Source organism: Paramacrobiotus metropolitanus, unplaced genomic scaffold (assembly GCF_019649055.1).
Source record: "Paramacrobiotus metropolitanus isolate TYO unplaced genomic scaffold, Prichtersi_v1.0 Parri_scaffold0000030, whole genome shotgun sequence".
Classification (NCBI taxonomy): Eukaryota; Metazoa; Tardigrada; class Eutardigrada; order Parachela; family Macrobiotidae; genus Paramacrobiotus; species Paramacrobiotus metropolitanus.
In genome coordinates, this window is record NW_026570250.1 from 954,239 (window position 1) to 972,338 (window position 18,100).

The 18,100-nt window shown below is 43.0% G+C and overlaps 2 protein-coding genes across 5 annotated transcripts; both read right to left on the reverse strand.

Moving 5' to 3' along the window:
• Positions 1–493: 493 nt before the first annotated feature.
• LOC129588509 (talin-1-like) lies at positions 494–10,228 on the reverse strand. 4 transcript variants are annotated; one of them, XM_055482746.1, is made up of 19 exons: positions 9,979–10,228; positions 9,013–9,380; positions 8,516–8,613; positions 8,204–8,333; positions 7,783–7,974; positions 7,552–7,694; positions 6,778–7,430; positions 6,458–6,659; positions 6,160–6,305; positions 5,922–6,087; positions 5,064–5,867; positions 4,817–4,945; positions 3,061–4,731; positions 2,752–3,003; positions 2,431–2,625; positions 2,224–2,322; positions 1,307–2,140; positions 1,064–1,195; positions 494–1,002 (listed from the first exon to the last, which is right to left on the reverse strand). In XM_055482746.1, exons 2-19 carry the CDS (start codon positions 9,191–9,193, stop codon positions 844–846), a joined length of 6,186 nt encoding a protein of 2,061 aa, XP_055338721.1. In that variant the 5' UTR covers positions 9,194–9,380; positions 9,979–10,228; the 3' UTR covers positions 494–843. The 4 variants fall into 4 exon arrangements, with proteins under 4 accessions (XP_055338721.1, XP_055338719.1, XP_055338720.1 ...); XM_055482744.1 differs by having other exon boundaries at positions 8,516–8,616; positions 10,028–10,227; XM_055482745.1 differs by having other exon boundaries at positions 8,516–8,616; positions 9,013–9,365; positions 9,979–10,227.
• Positions 10,229–11,128: 900 nt separating this feature from the next.
• On the reverse strand, positions 11,129–17,174 carry LOC129588510 (uncharacterized). Its single transcript, XM_055482747.1, has 5 exons — positions 16,280–17,174; positions 12,651–13,044; positions 12,279–12,540; positions 11,860–12,005; positions 11,129–11,599 (listed from the first exon to the last, which is right to left on the reverse strand). Exons 1-5 carry the CDS (start codon positions 16,412–16,414, stop codon positions 11,298–11,300), a joined length of 1,239 nt encoding a protein of 412 aa, XP_055338722.1. The 5' UTR covers positions 16,415–17,174; the 3' UTR covers positions 11,129–11,297.
• Positions 17,175–18,100: the final 926 nt, after the last annotated feature.

The following is an 18,100-nucleotide window of genomic DNA, read 5'->3' on the forward strand; positions in this document are numbered from 1 at the left end:
GTCGGAAAACAATCTCCGGTAACCTTCTGCTTCACTAGACTAATCACTGCCACACGCTACGGGGATGCGTGAGTATCATCTCCGGCTTAGCAGCGCAAAACAGCGCATCCTCTGCCTATCGGGCTATAGCCGGCTGGGGCTATCATCCAGGGAGTATGCTTGACATACGTAATCGTTTAGTTCATGAACTACGGCTGCGCCGGTTGAGTGATTAGCCACTGCAGGAGGAGGCGGTGACTGCTCAATTATCGGCTTTGTCGTCAAAGCTACCGTGACAAATGCGACGAGTGTCGGGCACTGATTTACTCCCGGTGCGAGCAAAATAACCATGAAATTATTAGATAACTCTTTTGTGCGGGTTAATGATGAGGTGCAAATGGATTAACTTGCTCTCATGGATAATGTCATGCAGTACGACTGCAATACATTGACCTGAAGCCCGGAACGGAAAAAAATGAGTGAATTCTGGAATAATTTTAATACAAGGCCACAAGCTAGGGGCGAGCGCAGTTTTTCAACATTAACAAATTAAATCAAATATTTCGATGCTTAGTGCTATATTTGTTACCTAATAATAAGATTAGGCCACCATTATATTATAAGGAGCAACATTTAGTCTTTTTTTAATTAGTACAGCAGTATAAATATTTTAAGAGCTGATCAGCGACGACCAAGTATTCACTTTGTATTTCACAGAAAAGAATGATGCAACGACTGCAGTCTACGAAAGCGTGTATTATTATCATGGTTTGCGTATATTCTTCTACGTTTGATTCCAAATTTTAAGCATTTCTCTTTTTCTCTAAAACAGCGTAAATAAATTTTGTCGATGACGGCATAATTTCAGCGTAGCACACTCTTCCTCGGCAAAGTACTGTCCAAATAGCCGTAACCACGAAATTCGTCGCAGCTGGTTTGAGCTTGGCCGTATTTGGCTTCTTGTAAGGTTTGCAAATAGGCTTGAGCTTCCGCCAATTCCCGTTCTTTGATTAGCACTGCCTCCTAAAAATGGCAACGAACTAGAATCAATTTCATCACATTGCAGATTTTTATAGCCACATACCTGCGCTGCCAGTTCATCAATAACCGCATTTTTGCGCGGTAAAGTGCCGGCCGGGGAACCTTTCGACTTTCGGGAAAGTAAAAGTATCTTTTGAGCTTCTTCTAATTCTTTTCTTTTGATGGACACTTGTTCCTGCAAAATACCTGACATATTTTCTGGTCGAAAGCAATACGCTTAATACATGAAAATAAACTTGCATAAAATTAAGAAAGAACGAAATTATCAACATGATGAAATTTGTACCGTGGCTTTTATTTCTTGAGCAATCCCGCCAACTAACTTTTTGTTGACAACCACTTCTTGCGGAGCAACATTAATCGCCTGCAGACCCCGTCTCTTCTTCAACAAAAACTGCACCAAATTGTCCGTGGCCCTTTTCACATTTACTCCAGCCGCTAACAGCTGTTTCATGGTTGGCGAATTGGGGTCACCCTTGACTTTGCAGGCCAACAGCAGCTGCGCCGTGAAACCTGCCACTTGCTTGGACGCCGAGATGAGCTTCTCCTCCGATGCTTGTCCCGACAAGAGCGCATTGGCGGCATCGCACAGTGTTTGACAGGACAAGCCCACCGCTTTGGCGGCCGAGATGAAACCCTGCGACCACTGTCCATCCTGTGAATAACGACCGGCCCGCTCGCTGACCAGTCCCAATCGGATTAATTCCGACTGCGCGGAACCGGCCGCCGGGATTAAGGCCGCACTGGCGCGCATGATCATGCGGCAGAAATCTAAAATCTGGGCGTCGGCTTCGTTCAGGCCGGGTTGCGCCTTGGGTTCCATGTACTCAAACTCAGCGTCCGAGTCGTCGGTGTCGGAGTCGGTGGCGGAGTCGATGTTGGGAATGTACACTGTCTTGCGATTCTGGATTTCCTCCAGGCGTTTCGTGGCGCGTTCGATGTTGGCGGCAGCGCCGGATAATTCCTGGTCGATGGTGATGGTCAGTGTAGATGTTTTCCGTAGAGTGCCGGTGGGTGAGCGGAATGCAGCTGCTTTCTCTAAAATATTGAGTGAATGCAAAAGCTCGGCTTTTCTGGCTTCCAGCAAGCCAGTTTCTGCTCCGGAATTCCCGCTGAGAAACTGCAATGGTTACAGTATCGGTAAACATCACGGTGGTCAATTTTTTACTTTGCTTGTCGTGTCGCAGTAATCTTTAAAATTACCAGATAAACGGTGGAAATGTACGAAGTAACTTTCTGGCCACAGTCATCGGCGTTCCGCGAAATTGCCGTATTGATATCTTGTCCCGACGAGGCGGCAACCTGAAATTGAGTGGACACCACTATAGCAGATATGCATTTTGCGGTAAATGAAAAGATAAAGTTACAATGCAAACGGGTCATAATTGTTGAGAAGAAAATATTAATTACCCTGGACAAAACAGTGATTTGACTAATAGAATTTTGGTAGGAATTAACCAATCCTAAAATATCCTGAGGTTTCTTGAATTTCAAGGCAAGTTCAGCATTGTCCACCAAAAGTTTGACTTCTTTAGTTGCCGTAAACAAATTGTGGTAAACTTCTTCGTCGGAAATTTGTTTACCGGAATTCGAAGACACCGGAGACTGTAACACGAATTCGCGCTAGAGTATAGTAAAGTACAGTAGTAGTAAAAGTATATGGCATATGTCTGTTACACAGCCGTTTTTAAAACTGAAAAAAATTTCAAGCTGAATAAAACATAATCATACTTTAATGGTGTTTTGAGACGATTGAACCAGTAGCTGCAGCACAACCAAATGGCTACCGCGGTTAACTGCACTTGTCAGCTCCGCCAACAGCAAGATACAGCTGGACGCGTGCATCTTGGCATTGTGCAGTTCATTGTCATACTCCTGCTGTTCAGCCGGCGACATTTCCGCTCGTCCAACGCCTTTTTGCAGACAGCGCATCAACTCCGCCACAGCGGAAGCTGCCATCTTCTGCGCCCTTATCAGTATCATCTGCAAAATATAGATTACCTCCTAAAAATATTTTTTAAAAGAGCCTTTTTAATGTACCTGTGCTTCCGGGTTTGTGGCCGTTTTGCGGCTGGTTGTTTCTCTAATGAATTCAACATATCCGGTCAGCAGCGCAGTAGAAGCATCCACGGTTTCCGCCAGCACCATTTGTTTCGCATTGGTTCCACCTAGTTTCTTCAAGCTTCCAATCAAAGCCTGTGCTCTGCGCATAAATTCTTGTTCTAAATCATCGTTTGTGGATTCTTGATGGCTGGGACGCTGCTGTTCCGCGTCTTGACCGTCGGCTTCGGGAACGTGCCCTAATTTAACAAAGGTCAACGAAGTTTCTAGCTCTTCTTCCATTTCGTCAATCGTGGAAAGGGCGCGCTGAAGAGACTGCGTACCACAATCCAACACATGCAGCAGCTGCAGTACATAGTTGATCTTCTCGGCCGCTGCGCGACACGCTTTGGGAAACGCTTCCCGTCCGGATACCTTCGTCATGGCCGCTTTTTTCAGCACATCCGTGCACGAGTGGCCCACTTGTACCAGTGCGGCATGCACATCTTTTTTAACCGTTTCATCGACGTGGGTAACAGAAGGCGCCAGTTGCGCCCATACACAGCACACTTCTTTATATGATCCACAAAATTTCTTCCCGAATTCCCGTAGAGCTTGTTGGTTGGTTGTCACTCGCAGATCCACATTGAGGACTATATCAGACATAGATTTTAGTAGACTGCGTAGATTTTTTAACAGCGCCGTTGCATCGGCTGATGGTGATTGTGTAATGCTGTGACTTTCTTGCTCTTGCAAATCTTCAAGTGTCTCGTCAATCACCGGCAGTGTTTCCCGCAAGATCATTCTTCCGGACCGTTGTGAATCTAACAAATTTGCGTACTCCGCAATGCTATCGAGGAGACTCTGTCCTTCTTCGGCACGGGTTGATTGGTCTTTAAAAGCGGTGATGTACTGATTGGCCGCTTCCAGAATCGTCTTAAGATGATTGAGCACAGCCGCTTGTTCATCCGACCGCGATACCTCCGTGGCCTCTCTCAACACCGTGTTCGCTTTGACAAGATCCTGCAGCAGTTGCATTAGACCATCTAAATCCTTCTCGGCTGCTTCCGCCCCCAACCGGTCTTTGATGAACGCCGCCGCTTGTTTGGCCAGATCCATCGGTGTCTGGTAGTGCTCGTCATTCGGTCCCACGTGGAACTCTTCGGGCGGCGGTATAATGCCGTCGTTCTCTTCAATGGCGATGATGTCTTTGTCGATGTTGCGAATCCACTGGTCAATCAAGAATAGCAGGTTACTGTTGGATGCTGATGCTTCCGTGTCCTTTGCCGAGGCGTACGTGTCCAATTCCAGCAGGGCATCCAGTGTTTTTCCCAAAAGTTCATCTAGATCTTTCAGCGATACGCTTAATTTCTCACCCGTCTCCCGGTCTTCGATATTCCACATGACACCTTTTCCGCTTTCCAGTGTGTCTTCTTCCAGCGCTATCAGTGCTTCCAAATTGTCCTTCAAGGGACCTAGACTATCCGACCCTAAGGTTCCGGTTAACACGGTCTCTACGTTGCCGCATAACTTCTGCGCTTTTTCAGTAAGTTTTGACGAAGTCACAGACAGGCGCTCGATTGCTTCCGGACTTTGCTTTTTGTTAGTTTTCTCCTTGTTCGATATTTTTCCTATCATCGAAGAGGCAAATGCGGTTTTTCTCAGAAGTTCCTACACGAGAAAGTACGGTAAAAGTCACAACGTTACTTATATGCACTTACGATTTAGTATACATTTTTATTAAACTTCTACTTACGCTAAGACGGCGTAGTAGTTTGTATTTTCGGTCATGGGACGTCAGGGAACTGACCAGGTGCATCATTTCTTGTGCATTATTAAAAATGGCTTGTCTCTTTGTAGTGTCCGTTGGATTCCGATTAAAATCCTACCACATGAAACCAATTTATAATTTTTTGCATCTGAAATCCGCTCCCTGTAGTTTTCCCTTTGAAAGCTCGTATGAGCAGTAACACAGAGAAGATACACTGGGACAAACTTCTTACCTCCAAATTATCCGACAACTGGGAATTCAGAGTTTTCAGTTGATTGATGGCATTATCCAGCCATTGCTGGCGTACCGCATCCCCGGACGGCACATTTCTACGCTCATTATCCAATTTCTCAATCAGTGCCCCGGCCGCCATAACTAAAATGTGACCTTTCTGCATCACTTCGTCTGTGGTGCAGTCAGCGCTGGTCATTTCTCCCGTCAGCTTCTCAATATTATCCACCACATCCTGTGTACGTTTCTTCTGGCCAGTCTGATCCATTCCGTGGAGTGACTGCTGAATCCGACCAATCAGCTGGGAGAATGACCGCACGCCGTCGGACAGTTCGTCCACGTAGTGCAGACTGACAGGCGCCACGCCCAGGTCACCGTGCGCGGTTTTATCCAGACCCCACAATGCACGGTCCAGAGCGTCTAAGGCTTCTTTGAGATTGTGCCGGCTTGCGGCCGAAGCGTCGTGAAACGTTGGACACATGCGCACTAACTTGGCGCAGACCATGACTTCCGCTGTCCGAAACGGAATGTCGGCGGCCGCGCTGAGTATCCTACTTTTATTGGCTGCGGAGCTCGTCTCACCAGCAATTAATTTCGCCTTGCGGACAATGTCTGCGGTGGCGGCACTCATCTGCTGCAGCAGTGCGGTCAAGCCTTCGTCCAGTTCGGCGTCTTTTTCTGTGGATATTGAGCGCAGGAGATGTGGACGCCCGTCTAAATCTTCCACGGCCGCCGTTAGATGTTTGCCCTTTTCGGCTGTTTTAGAAGCCGCGGCCAACAGTGCTTGTCGTTTACCGGCTTCCGGCTAAAATATATCTTAATCAGGGTATGATAAACCGAACAGATAATGGGATAATACCTGTCCTTTTCCTTCTTTCTCACAGTTGGCAACGGCATCCAAGAGATCGGAGAATGACTGGCAGAACCCTTCGGCCGAAGTCAGCAGGTTGGATCCTTGAGGAGTATTCTTATAATTTGCCGACATTTTCTTAAGAGAATCCGCGAGATCTTCAAGTTCATCAATTCTGTTAAATATAAACAAAATTTTAGACATCAGTATACCAGCTTTGCATATGGAGTTCTAATTTTCTTCGTACAAACTCAGAACTTTTTCTCCAGCCACAGCGCTTTTAGCTGGGTCAGCTGCCAAATACACCAACTGTCCGACCGACGCTGCAACTTGTCCCATTCGCTCCGCGAACTTCTCTTCATAAGCATCCATGGCAGATATGCTGGCCATCGGCTAATTTAAATTAGTTGATCAGTAAAGTAAAACAAGTTACTCAAACTGAATTTTACTATACTTTCAAGGTAGAGTGATGCACCATAAACGTGCGTGTCTTAACATTATTTATGTATTAGTAAAGCTTTTATAATAATAGCATCTAGCTATACCAGCTGTTGTCCATTTTCTCCAACAGATGTCCGAACGACCGCCGCAAAACTCTTGACAAGGTTTGCAATTTTTGCTTGTGCACCGGCTAAGTAGTTGATTTTGTGCTCCGCAATTTTCGTGTCGCCTAAAATGCCCGGCGTGGCCAAGTTACCGGTGTAGGCCTTTTGCGCCAATGAAACGTTTGACTGATTGGTGACAAGCCTGAAAATTGTTCAATTTTATGCATTTATATATTTTCAAAGAAGACTATTTTTAATTTTTGTCATTTTGTGTACAATACGAGTACAGAAGTTCATTTCCATTTGAAAAGGACACATACTTGATATTTTGTTGTGGGTCCACATTTTCTTCTCCAATCTCGGAGATCTTCGCGTTTTTCCCGGCATAGTCATCCGGTTTTGTTCGCTGCCGAATGAGATCAATATAGCCGGCAATCAGCTGGGCTATTGTCTTCCCATCTTGCGTCTGCATGGAATACCGGCCGTCGGAATAGTCGCCAAAATCCAGACTGAACGTGTTGGAGGTCACAGCCCATCGTTTAATCCAAGTCATGGGCCATGTGTCAAGAATCTCCTTACTCCGCTCATCCAGCCGCATCACGGCGTTCCGACTGACGCCAAACAACCGCGGCACCATCTTGTTCTTGCCTTTCATCTTCTCTTTGACTAGAAAAAAGGTCACGCCGTATGTTTTCAATGAGCGCGCCATCTTGATGTATTTGTTTTTGGCGTCCAGTTCGTTAAGATTCTGATGTTCTTTCCACTTGTCTTGTGCCTGCTTTTGATAGTCCGCCAAGGTTTTCTTATCGACTTTCTTCGGATTGACGTAGGCTTTGGGCAGCATCGGCCGGATATCGACGGCCCGTTTGCTATCGTTAAAATCACCATATTCTGCTTGGGCTTGGAGACTGGCGAAAACTATGGCTTCCGCAAGAGTAATCGGATGAGTACCGTTTACGATGGCATCTCGGCACTAAATCGAATAGAGCAAATAAGACGAATGTCAGATCCATGCATTTATTTCAAAATTTAAATTTTAAATCAAAGCATGCACGAAATACTATTAATAAACAAACCGACCGCTTGCAACTTACCTGGACAAACAGAAGATTGTGTTCCACGGCATCCTTTACATCTACCGTCTGGTCCGAGTAGAAATAGCGTCGCTTGAGGAGAACAATATCCCCTTCACCAATGCCTTGATCGATAAAGGTCAGTCCATGATCCAACCAGGTATCTACCAAACGGTTACATGTGTTAGTTACATGTTACCGCTAAGAAATCGTAACGTACTGTACTGTAATTATGCACAATCATTAAATTACTTTCGTCATCGGTAGCAAGCTTTTCTTTGAGTTTGACCATTTTTCGCTGATCCCGCGCTTTAAGATGTCGCTCAATTGTAGCATAGTTGAGATGAGTGGGATCGAATGAGAATTTCCGTCCTTGATCCTCCGGGTTCTCGGACACATTCGTTGTCTGCTTGGTGAGATCATATTCTTGATTGTTAGTGATTCCTTCAAAAACAGTTATGGCACGTAATTGAAATATTTTTGTCAGTACGCATTTTTAATACGTATTTTTAAGCCAGAAAGACTGAATAATCCATAATTGTTATTTTAAACGATTCTATAAGAGCGTAACAAAAGCGGTTGTCAAAATTTTGATTTACTTTTAAGAACAGAGGAAAAGATGCACAAATGGTGAGATTAATTCTAGTTTTGTGTAATTTTAACGTCTACCAACCAATTTTTGAGCAAATGTATGGCATCAGTTCTTTGATTGGTTTGCTCAGGTCGAGTTTGTAGGTTTTCACGGTGTGATCCAGTAAGCGCACTTTTAGTGTGCCCCAGCGTTTTCTGTATTCCAGAACGTCCTGAAACATCAAATGCCAGGAATAAGATGTCGCATTATCCGGGTTGTTGTGAAAAAGTGAATTTGTGAAGTGTGCAAGCGAACTAGCGAAGTAACTTTTTCGGCCGGCTTATCTGTATATCGAGCGACGAGTTATATTGTTAATTATACTCGTACTGTAATTTGTAAATACCGTATAACTACCTCTGCGGTAACGTGGTAAATATCGATAGGGGCATCATCTTTCAACCAGTGTTCCCTGTTTTCTGCTGGCGGACTGTGACGAAATAAGCCGTATTCAGCTGCTGCAAAAAATATTACATAAATATTAACTGACAAAACACATATAAAATTTTGTGTCAAGTTCAAGAGGGTGTAACACGTTTACACCACATTTGGAAATTGCTTCTGCAGCCAATATGTCCCGGATTTTAATTAGGAGTTAGGTTTGCATAGAAATTTTTTTATTGTCTTATGTTTAAATTTATGATATTATTCCTGTAATTCCACAAACTTACAATAACCTCAGTTACTAGCTACTGTGTATAACGTAATACAACTGCCACAGCCGAACTATAATTAATATAAAATTAGCTATAGTAAACGCTATATATATAGCAAACGCTAGATGAATATGTCCTAGTGCGATAAAACTAAATTTAAACAACTCACAGCTGAGGCATGGACAAATTCAACTGTACCTGGCGAATCCTGTTTCGACGCGGCAGCGGCCGCAAACATCCGGTCGAAACCCGCCGCCTGCCTGACCATACGTCCCACCTCCGCCACAGAGGAATTCAAGGGCACATGCAGCGCATACTGCGTTCGCTCTCCACTGACGGGATGCGTGACAAAGATATTTAAAGGCAGCAATCCGGACATCTTGCAGTTTTTATGGCGATTTACTTAAATTAATCTCAGCTGCTGCAGTGAGCAATTGTAACAAGATAAAAGTATAAAGCTGCACCGGATGTCGCGCAACATTTACTGGGAGTAAGTGAAAGTCGTCCAGTTTTTTCGTTTCCAGTCCGCCGTTCAAGATTGTTCTAATAAACTGCAGCCGCATAAACTGTAAATCACAAACAACATGCCTATACGTACGTTTAGAATGTAAGTACTAATGCAAATAAAGCTACATTCTGTCATGGAGTGTGCATACAGTATAGCAACATGATGTTAGGCCTTTATTTTCGTCAATGAAACTGTACTTCAAAAATTCCATTACAGTATCTATGTACAAATATGTGTCTACAGCTCAACTGCATATGCTGCATAATAATATACGTACGTACATACCACATACGCATACTATATTAATAAAGATTATCATTTCCGGCGGTTCTCTCACACGATTTCCGCTATCAAGACATGTAAAGTGTGTACAAATGTAGGAGCACTCTTATCAAACAACCGGCACCGGTTAAGTGATAAGTACACAATCATGAACAACCGCTGTATGCACAGTCGCATAATTTTCGGTCTACTAATGTATAACCTTGTTGCCCGAGAAATTAGTGAAATCACTAGGGTTGCGACTAATAGAAATATAGATATGTACAGTAATTAATATCGGCATTCATGTAGTGAATCTTCTACAATGAAATAAAGTTTATTACTTGACTGACAATAATACAAGCAATTCAAACTAGTTTTAGTTTCTTGCGTACCTAAACCACCAACTATTCCGATGAAACAAAAGTAAAACAAACGGCTTACAATTTTGATGAAGCCTTGAAAATATCAAATTATAACACCACTGACTTCAAATGTTTTCGGTAGAACGATGCTTGATCAAGAAAGTGCCGGAATTCCGAAGTCACCGATACAACAACGTGGACAAGAAAAATATTATAGAAAACTTAGGCCTAGAAAACGATTGATTTGAATACTAGATTATTCAGTATAGAATTGCTCACTAAGCGCGTGTCATTGCCCCACCTCTGGTTCAGTTTAAATTTTGCTATACATTTGTACTCCAACATTAATATCGTATACTCGTACTATGTGTACTGAGTATAGTCAGATAGCTAGACTAGATAGTTGGCCAACCGATATCGATATGCAGCCGATATGGATGTCGACTTGATATATTGGCAAACGGCAAGGATGGTCCAATGAGTAGCGGGTGTATCAAAATGAATGCCTGCAATTTTGTTTAAGCTGTCTCATCGAGATTAGTAATATCGTTGCCCCGCCATGCAGCACGATTGTTTGCTGCGTTCCAAAATTCCCTAAAGTTGTTTTCACTCTTTGAATGGACTGCAAAAGCTAATTACGATTAGGCTAACTTTGACCTGCAGTCGTATGGTTTTATTATGACGACAAGATTGCTGCATGCAGGCTGTGGTCACTCTCAAATCAAAATCAAACTGCACTGTTCAACTAAAGGCCGGAATAACAGCTGGACACAGCGCGGTGTTATTTTCACGGTGGTGTAAGAGGCTACGACTGCTAAATAATGACCCGGAATATGTGCAATCAGTAAACTCAAGAAAAACAGAGTTAAAAAATGCATCCTCAAACAAACATTAGTAAAATGCACAGAATTTTAAGAAGATGTGTACGAAGTTTATTTTCGCCATTACTAGTACTGGTACTTTTGTTATTTCAAGGTACACCTGTACAGAAAATACTTACTTACGATGTATATCGTGGCATAATTATGGTTAGCTTTGTTTTAGTTTTTTACGTTTCTGATTTAATAGCATCATATCGCAATGAATCCTTACAGCGGCAGTCTTCTTCCAGTAGGTGTAAAATGGCAATATGGACTCATGGGAGCTGTATTAGGAATACAGCTATTATTATAGGCTTTTACTTACTGGTTAGTATTTTTGAATCGCATCATCTACACTATCATGCAGAAATTTTACAACTTTAATTGAATCATTTCGCTATAGCTTCATGCGTGTTCACAGTTTTGGTTTCTAAAACCGTTTTTAACGTAATGCAAAACGCGAAATCAAAAAACACTAAATGGGTAGAATTACTGGGACGAATTTCCGGCTAAACCGGCATCCTGCGCGGTTTGAGCGATTCGGTTCAAACTGGAAGCACCGGAAACCGCTTCACTTGTACCGGTGCTGGAATGTTCGCTGTCACGAGAATCCATATGCTGGAAATTCCTTAAACCCGTCATTGACCGCACAGAGTTCTCCCGGTTGGTCAAACGCGGTGCTCTGCCGGCTACCGGGGACGTCTGCTCGGTACTAAAGCGTCCTTTATTCCCCATGAAGCTGAGCGGACGCTTCCTTGGTCGCTCGGATACCGGTCGCGAACGCCGCGATGCTAAAACATTTGCTAAAAGTTATGACACTACAACGACTATACTATTCGATGTTTTCTATATAGTTTCACTTAATTAATTGTGAAAATAAAGCAATTATAAGGTTGAAAATCTTGTAAGTAACGAATTTCTAGCAGCTGTAATGGTGGGAGTTTTGTTTCTCCACAAGCTTTGCCACTCCCTCCAATTACCCACGAATTCTATATGTCACGTTAACAGCCTGCAGCGTTACTCCCGTTGCTAATGAAAAGGGGTCACCTACTTCGGCTTTTCACCGATAATCGCTCTTGATCAGCCAGTATTTTCTTAATGTTAGTTGGGCCAGCCAACAATGTCCGGAGATGATGGGTAAGGTCATGAGGGTTAGCTGTTTCCAACTTCAACACACCTTCACCAGCAGGCGATTGTCTAATAATAGCAACAGGAGAAATCAATATGCCCGAATTAAATCCAGTTTAATCATTTTAAGAAGTGCAATTCAGCGCTGGCTTATGTTTTGTTGAATAGGCGCCTTGCCGAATCAAATAATAGTATATGCCCGAAATCGAATTGCTTAAGTATGGTACCTGCGCAAAACTTTGTAGCATTAGCCTGCACTGATTCGTACTAAAATTAATAAAGCAGCTTCTTGGGCCTTTTTCAACATTATAAACCCTGGTTCCTATGCTCTGCTTGTGGTACCTTGTCGTTTCGATGCATACCAGATCACTGTTGGGAACCACATCGGGATTTCCGCTGCTGCTTTCCAAATATATTTTCCGCATATGGAGCAGCGCAATCTGTACCGGCATAATCTCGTGGTTGCCGTCGGCGGAATGAAACGCCACGTCTTGGGGCGACATTCTGACCTCGTATTCCTGATCAAAAACAAAGCCCAGCTTTTCTGCCAGCGGACTGGCCTTGGCCGTGCGAACTCTCACAGTGTAAGTAAGAGGAGGAACCTCTGCAAATTTAAGACTACACCATAAAGCTGATTTATTATTTGTGCTGGCCGGGTAACCATCACTGTGCAATCCATATACATTGGGTATGAAATATACAGTTTTTTGTTACCTGCTCCAGAAAACGGATTAATGGGAGAGCCGGAACTAACCGGCGAGGCAGCTGCCTGTGAGTCGTTCCAGATGCTGGAGTCGGTATCGGAGCATATGCTACCGGTTTCACCCAATGCCACGGTCAACCGGAAAGCCGCCATCCAGTCGGTCATTTCGGTTTGCGAAGGATGTTTGAACAATAGTGGCTCGCTCAGCGTATCCAGTGTTAATTGAAGAGCTTTAGCGCTGGCTAAATCCTGCTGGCCACTGTAGTCAATCATTTCAATTTGGCTTTCCTGGCTTAGATTGAGCAAATTCTGTGAAGTATGGACGGCGTTACGAGTGTCGATCTGCAGAACTGGTGTAGCGTTGTTTGATAGATAGCGCAGGCAAATCCATCGTTTCCGCCACACCTGAATAGGGAAATTAATACGCATTTATACGGTTAAGGCAATACGATATTATAATTTTGATTTCATTAGTATGGAAATTATGTATGCATTATTTGGAATTGCTGAGTAACTGCATTTGCTATACTTCTATTCACGCAGTTAGTCTTCTAAAAACTGTTTGGCTTACTGATTGTGAGAGAAATCGTAAAAACTTATCATGGAGCGATTCAGATTAATTTCGATAATTAATGCACATTTTCTATTATTTTTTATCGATATATTTCGATAATAAACACCGACTTGCCAGTTTATGGTTACACCACTCCTGTCTAACCAGGGCACATACCGAGGCTATAAATTCAGAAAAATCTCATTTTTGGCAGAAAGGTGGAACAACTATGTAGGATGTTTAAAGAAATTATTTCATGTGCCATGGCCAATGGGCGTGGCCAAAACAAAATTTAAAAGTTATTCCTACACTGTGCTGTAGCCTATAGGAAATATCACGAGATTGTACTTTTGATGCAGGACCGGTTTTCACTGCTGTTTACTTTAATTGTGTATTTGAATTTTTCTTAGGAATTTTTCGACAAATCCTAGGTAACACGCGCGTACCGATATGTCTCGACTAAAAAAAGTTAAAGCATGCGTTGCACCATTTACAAAACCATTTCGCAGGCGGCTGAATTGGCAATGCTTCTGTGTGTTATGACTTACAAGTTCCCCGTAATAATCGAAAAATTGCTTACACAAATCAAAGTAAATCGTTTCTAATGAAAAAGTACAGATAGATATAAAGTACAGCATAAACAAAACATATTTCGAACGAGTTAACTGCCTTCGCTGCCGGATTGTCCAGGACTCCAGTATAAACGTTATCAGTCTCACGGCATTTCCTATCGGCTACAGCACGGTGCAGGATTAACTTTTAAATTTTGTTCTGGCCACGCCCATTGGCCATGGCACATGGAATAATTTTTTTAAGCATCCTACATAGTTGTTCTACCTTTCTGCAAAAAATAAGATTTTTCTGAATTTATAGCTTCGGTATGTGCCCTGGTAAGCACAACTAAACTGAGATCATTGAAACTTAATTTAAAAATTGGCAATTTTAACTTATGCTTAAAATTTATTCGAAGCAACCAATACTTCGACTCGTATTAAGGAGAGTGTGGGTCGTACAAGATCTTTTAATTTTGTTAAATCGCTTATTGATTTTGCAGTTTACCTTTTTAGCCTGCTCTGTGTTTTACTTGTCTGGAGATTTCGCGATACAGAAATAAAGAAATCAAATTCTAATATTTCCTGTGCCGTGTACATTGTTTACGCATTCAGACGCACAACACTGTCACTTTTTATGCGCAAAATGGTATACCAAATTTAAGTGTTACTGTCTTATTATCTACAAACACAGTTTTTCTGTATTGACTTGTCTGATTCTGAATTCAGGATAAAGAAATTTCCACAAAAAAACAGGACGTTACCAAGTAGCCGTCATGTGAGAACTTAAATGAACATCTACAGCGCATACATAATAGATGCAATAACGCATAGGTCACACGGCGGAAGTTGAGGTGTTCGGCTAATCTGGCATTCTGCAGCACGACGAACCGGAAGTAATCAGCTGTTCAAACAGTCTGCGATCGATTTACACTTTTGTCAAATAGGACTTCTCGTATCTGATATTAAAATATCACACTGACAGTCCGTTATTATTTTGCAATTTCGTAAGAATAACGGCTGAACCCCTGCCGATCGATCGTGTTTGTGATGTTTGTTATGTGCCCGTCTTCTCATAACACATATTTAAAAGGAATTTGTAAAGCTGCATTGATCATAACCGTTAAGCAACTAACAATGATGGATTGAGATTTGGTAGTTTCTCCTCCCTGCCCGCTGATTTCAGGGATATTATGGAATGCCGCATGCGGTGACTGACGGAAGCGAGGAAAGAATTACTACGTATTACAAATGCGCAGAAAGTGTCTCGCATAAACAGCACAGTCAACATTACGATAAAGGCGTTCGAATACAAAACTCTAATATGTATACAGTATTTAGCTGCACGCACAGACGGGAAACAAACGGAAAATGCATCAAAATCTTTGATTATACATGTACTTGTAAGGGCATAGAAAATCTCAGGATACAGTTATTTCAGCGTTCTTCCATATTGATATCCTAGAGGAAGGTGGTTATTCTTGACAACATAATTGTTTTTCGCAGTTCGAGAGTAGACGTAGCTCTTTGTCGGTTAAGATATTTCAACTACAATGCGAGCAAGAAAGGAAGCTACGGGTTTAGGGTATGCGTTGTAGCGAAGACAGCGAAAACCGGTTTGTACAGCTAGTACGCGCACAGACAGCCACACTCATAAGTGTGCAAGTGAATGCGAGCGGATTTACCCACTCACACACACATGTGCCGATCGATCGATACAGCAAGGCAGCACTCCGCTTGCGCTTTTTGGCAGCACCGGAATGCGCTGTCTTCGGTCTATTTATAGTCACAACAGAGAGGCTGCATTGATCAACCAGCCTCAGCGGGCAAAAAAGGCTGTTCGCTGGCTTTTTAACATAGACCGTAGCCTCCTCATTTAGTCAGATTGTACGTACGCAAATAAATCGTGGGTCAGCCTGTGGCTTCTAAATGTTTTCTTGTTTTGATTTCATCTGCTAATAATTAACTGGCTTGGCAAACACGATGAAAAATAGTGTATTTTTTAAATCATAACATCTAAACCTATGCTTCAACGCTGAAGTTTTGTTGCTTCAACACTGGAATATTTTGCCTTTCCGGTTCATGTTATCCGGGATGTTAAGCAGTGTGTGGCACTACTTCCGGTTGTCCCATATTACAGGCTGTCATCATGTGTGGAATTAGGAGGAAATTCCACAAATGGTGTGATGAATAATAAATTTTAACGGGCAGTTATTCTGTGGAAGTAAGTAATTAACGGCTTGAAAAATTGCTCGTTACGCAAGCAGTCAACGGGCTCATCATGTACGTACGTACGTACTTTAAAGATAGAATTTCCCTGTACGCTTTTATTACACCAAACCCCCAAACGTTTCGTGATGGACTTCATAATACACAGTTACATGCATATTGTACCCGTACCTGCATACTTCCAAGCATTCTCTAGTGTATAAGACATTGTTGTGTCAATTCAACGATCAAATCATTTTTTGGAATAATAATTTTTTCTACTTCTGGCAAAAATTAAATAGCGACTAATTTATTAGTGGCTTAATACCTTCCATTTCATAAACAGCAACTTTTTGGTTTCTTGTACAAACAGATGACCCTGCTTGATAATGACTCCGTTCTTCGGCGGAAATTCTGGATCGCCCAAGGTTGCACTCGTATTGGGATTCATTACACATACCATTAGGGAACAACAGCAGCGAATCCCTAATGGCCTTAATGATCATCCACTCCCATTGCCAGGGAATGGCCTGGAGTATAATAGATGAACTTTTCCCACGAAAAAAATCACAACGCACATCCAACTCCGAGACACAAATAGTGCCTATGTACACGTTTGTCAGGCCATTGCGCTACATTATGCGCACCGGCAAAAACACAACCAGACCGGCTTCCAAGCAATCACTTCCAGCAAAATAAATAATCCAGCATCCAATAAAAAGCCGGGTGTCAAGTTCACTATCACGCTATACATATGCAACTCCGGAAAGTGGGTAAGGTGAACTATGCAGTCGAAATGCCAACTGCGTGATAAAATCGTGCTTTTAATTTAATCAGCCGATCCGGGAAGTTTACAAAGCTCTTCTCCCTTGAACAAGCGTGAGTAGTGCGTGCCCGTAAGAAAAGCGCGGGATTAATCAATGGTTTCAGGCTTCGGGTTTAAACATTAATTGAGCTAAAAGAAACGAGTAAGAAATAGCACCGAGGGAATTACACCCAACGCGACGCTGTAGCAGACGTAACGGGATTCCAACAGTGGGGGATTATTAGCAGGGAACTGAGCCCCAATGATCCAGTCCAGACGCAGTAACCGTATTATATTCACTGTACCAGTACGGCTGCGCAGCGGCTCACCAATGACCAGCTGTCGGCTAATGGCCCCACCCAGTCCTACAAACCCAATGTGGCGTACAGTGTACATGTTATACCATGTTTGGCCGGCTTAACGGGATGAATGTTACACATGCGTGCTTTACTGAACACTGTAATCAGACGGAAGAGAGTGAATCAAGTGATTTAATTTCTTTTTTTCCTCAGGATACACTAGCGGGTTGCGGTACCCTACGTGTAAAGTAGACATGCAGTGCTTCGTCTTCTGCAGTCTCGGCATAAGCTGTGACTGCACTGTCAGGCTCATTGATCGTCAACAGCCATAACCGGGAATAAGTGCTGTCATGGGCGCTAAAATCACGGAGAAGAACACACTTTTCTCATCCAATGTGTTGACGGGCTGATACGTCATCCCGCTTCCCCAATATACAGGCGCATGGTGGGTTCGGTGCGGCGTCATCCAGCCTAACCCATCCGGCTTTCCCGCCATATACCAAGCTTCATTACGGGCCGTGGGACTTTTCCGTCTGAAAATGTCGCATGGTTTTGCATCAAAAAGCTCGTTAACGGCATTGTTTATGGAGTGTAATACATTCCACGGCACTTGACTCATCCTGCCCGTGTAGCAGTTGAATCTCGCTCATCCGGAAATGACTAGCACTGGACATCTGCGGACCTGTTGGCAGATTAAACGACAATAGATAAGCCGCCAATCAGCTAGTTAAGAGTTTGCGGCAATCACGGGATTTTCTTGGACAGCAGCTTTTTCCTTATATTTTGTTGATCGACGTAAAAAGGAATGATCCAGAGTCTTCCAAACTGCACATGCTTACAACGTTTTGTATATACTCATAACGTGTCCAAATTCCCGATTTCCCGCGTGTCTTTTTGACAAGTAAAGAAAGTAAAGGTCAGCCAACAGCGTTCGTACCATCGATGGTACGTGTGTGCTTCTTTTTAGCGCTGCTACTGTCTAACTTCAAAAGCGCCACACTTTGCGCTGTACAGCTTATGACACGAATCGTACGGTCATTCCGAG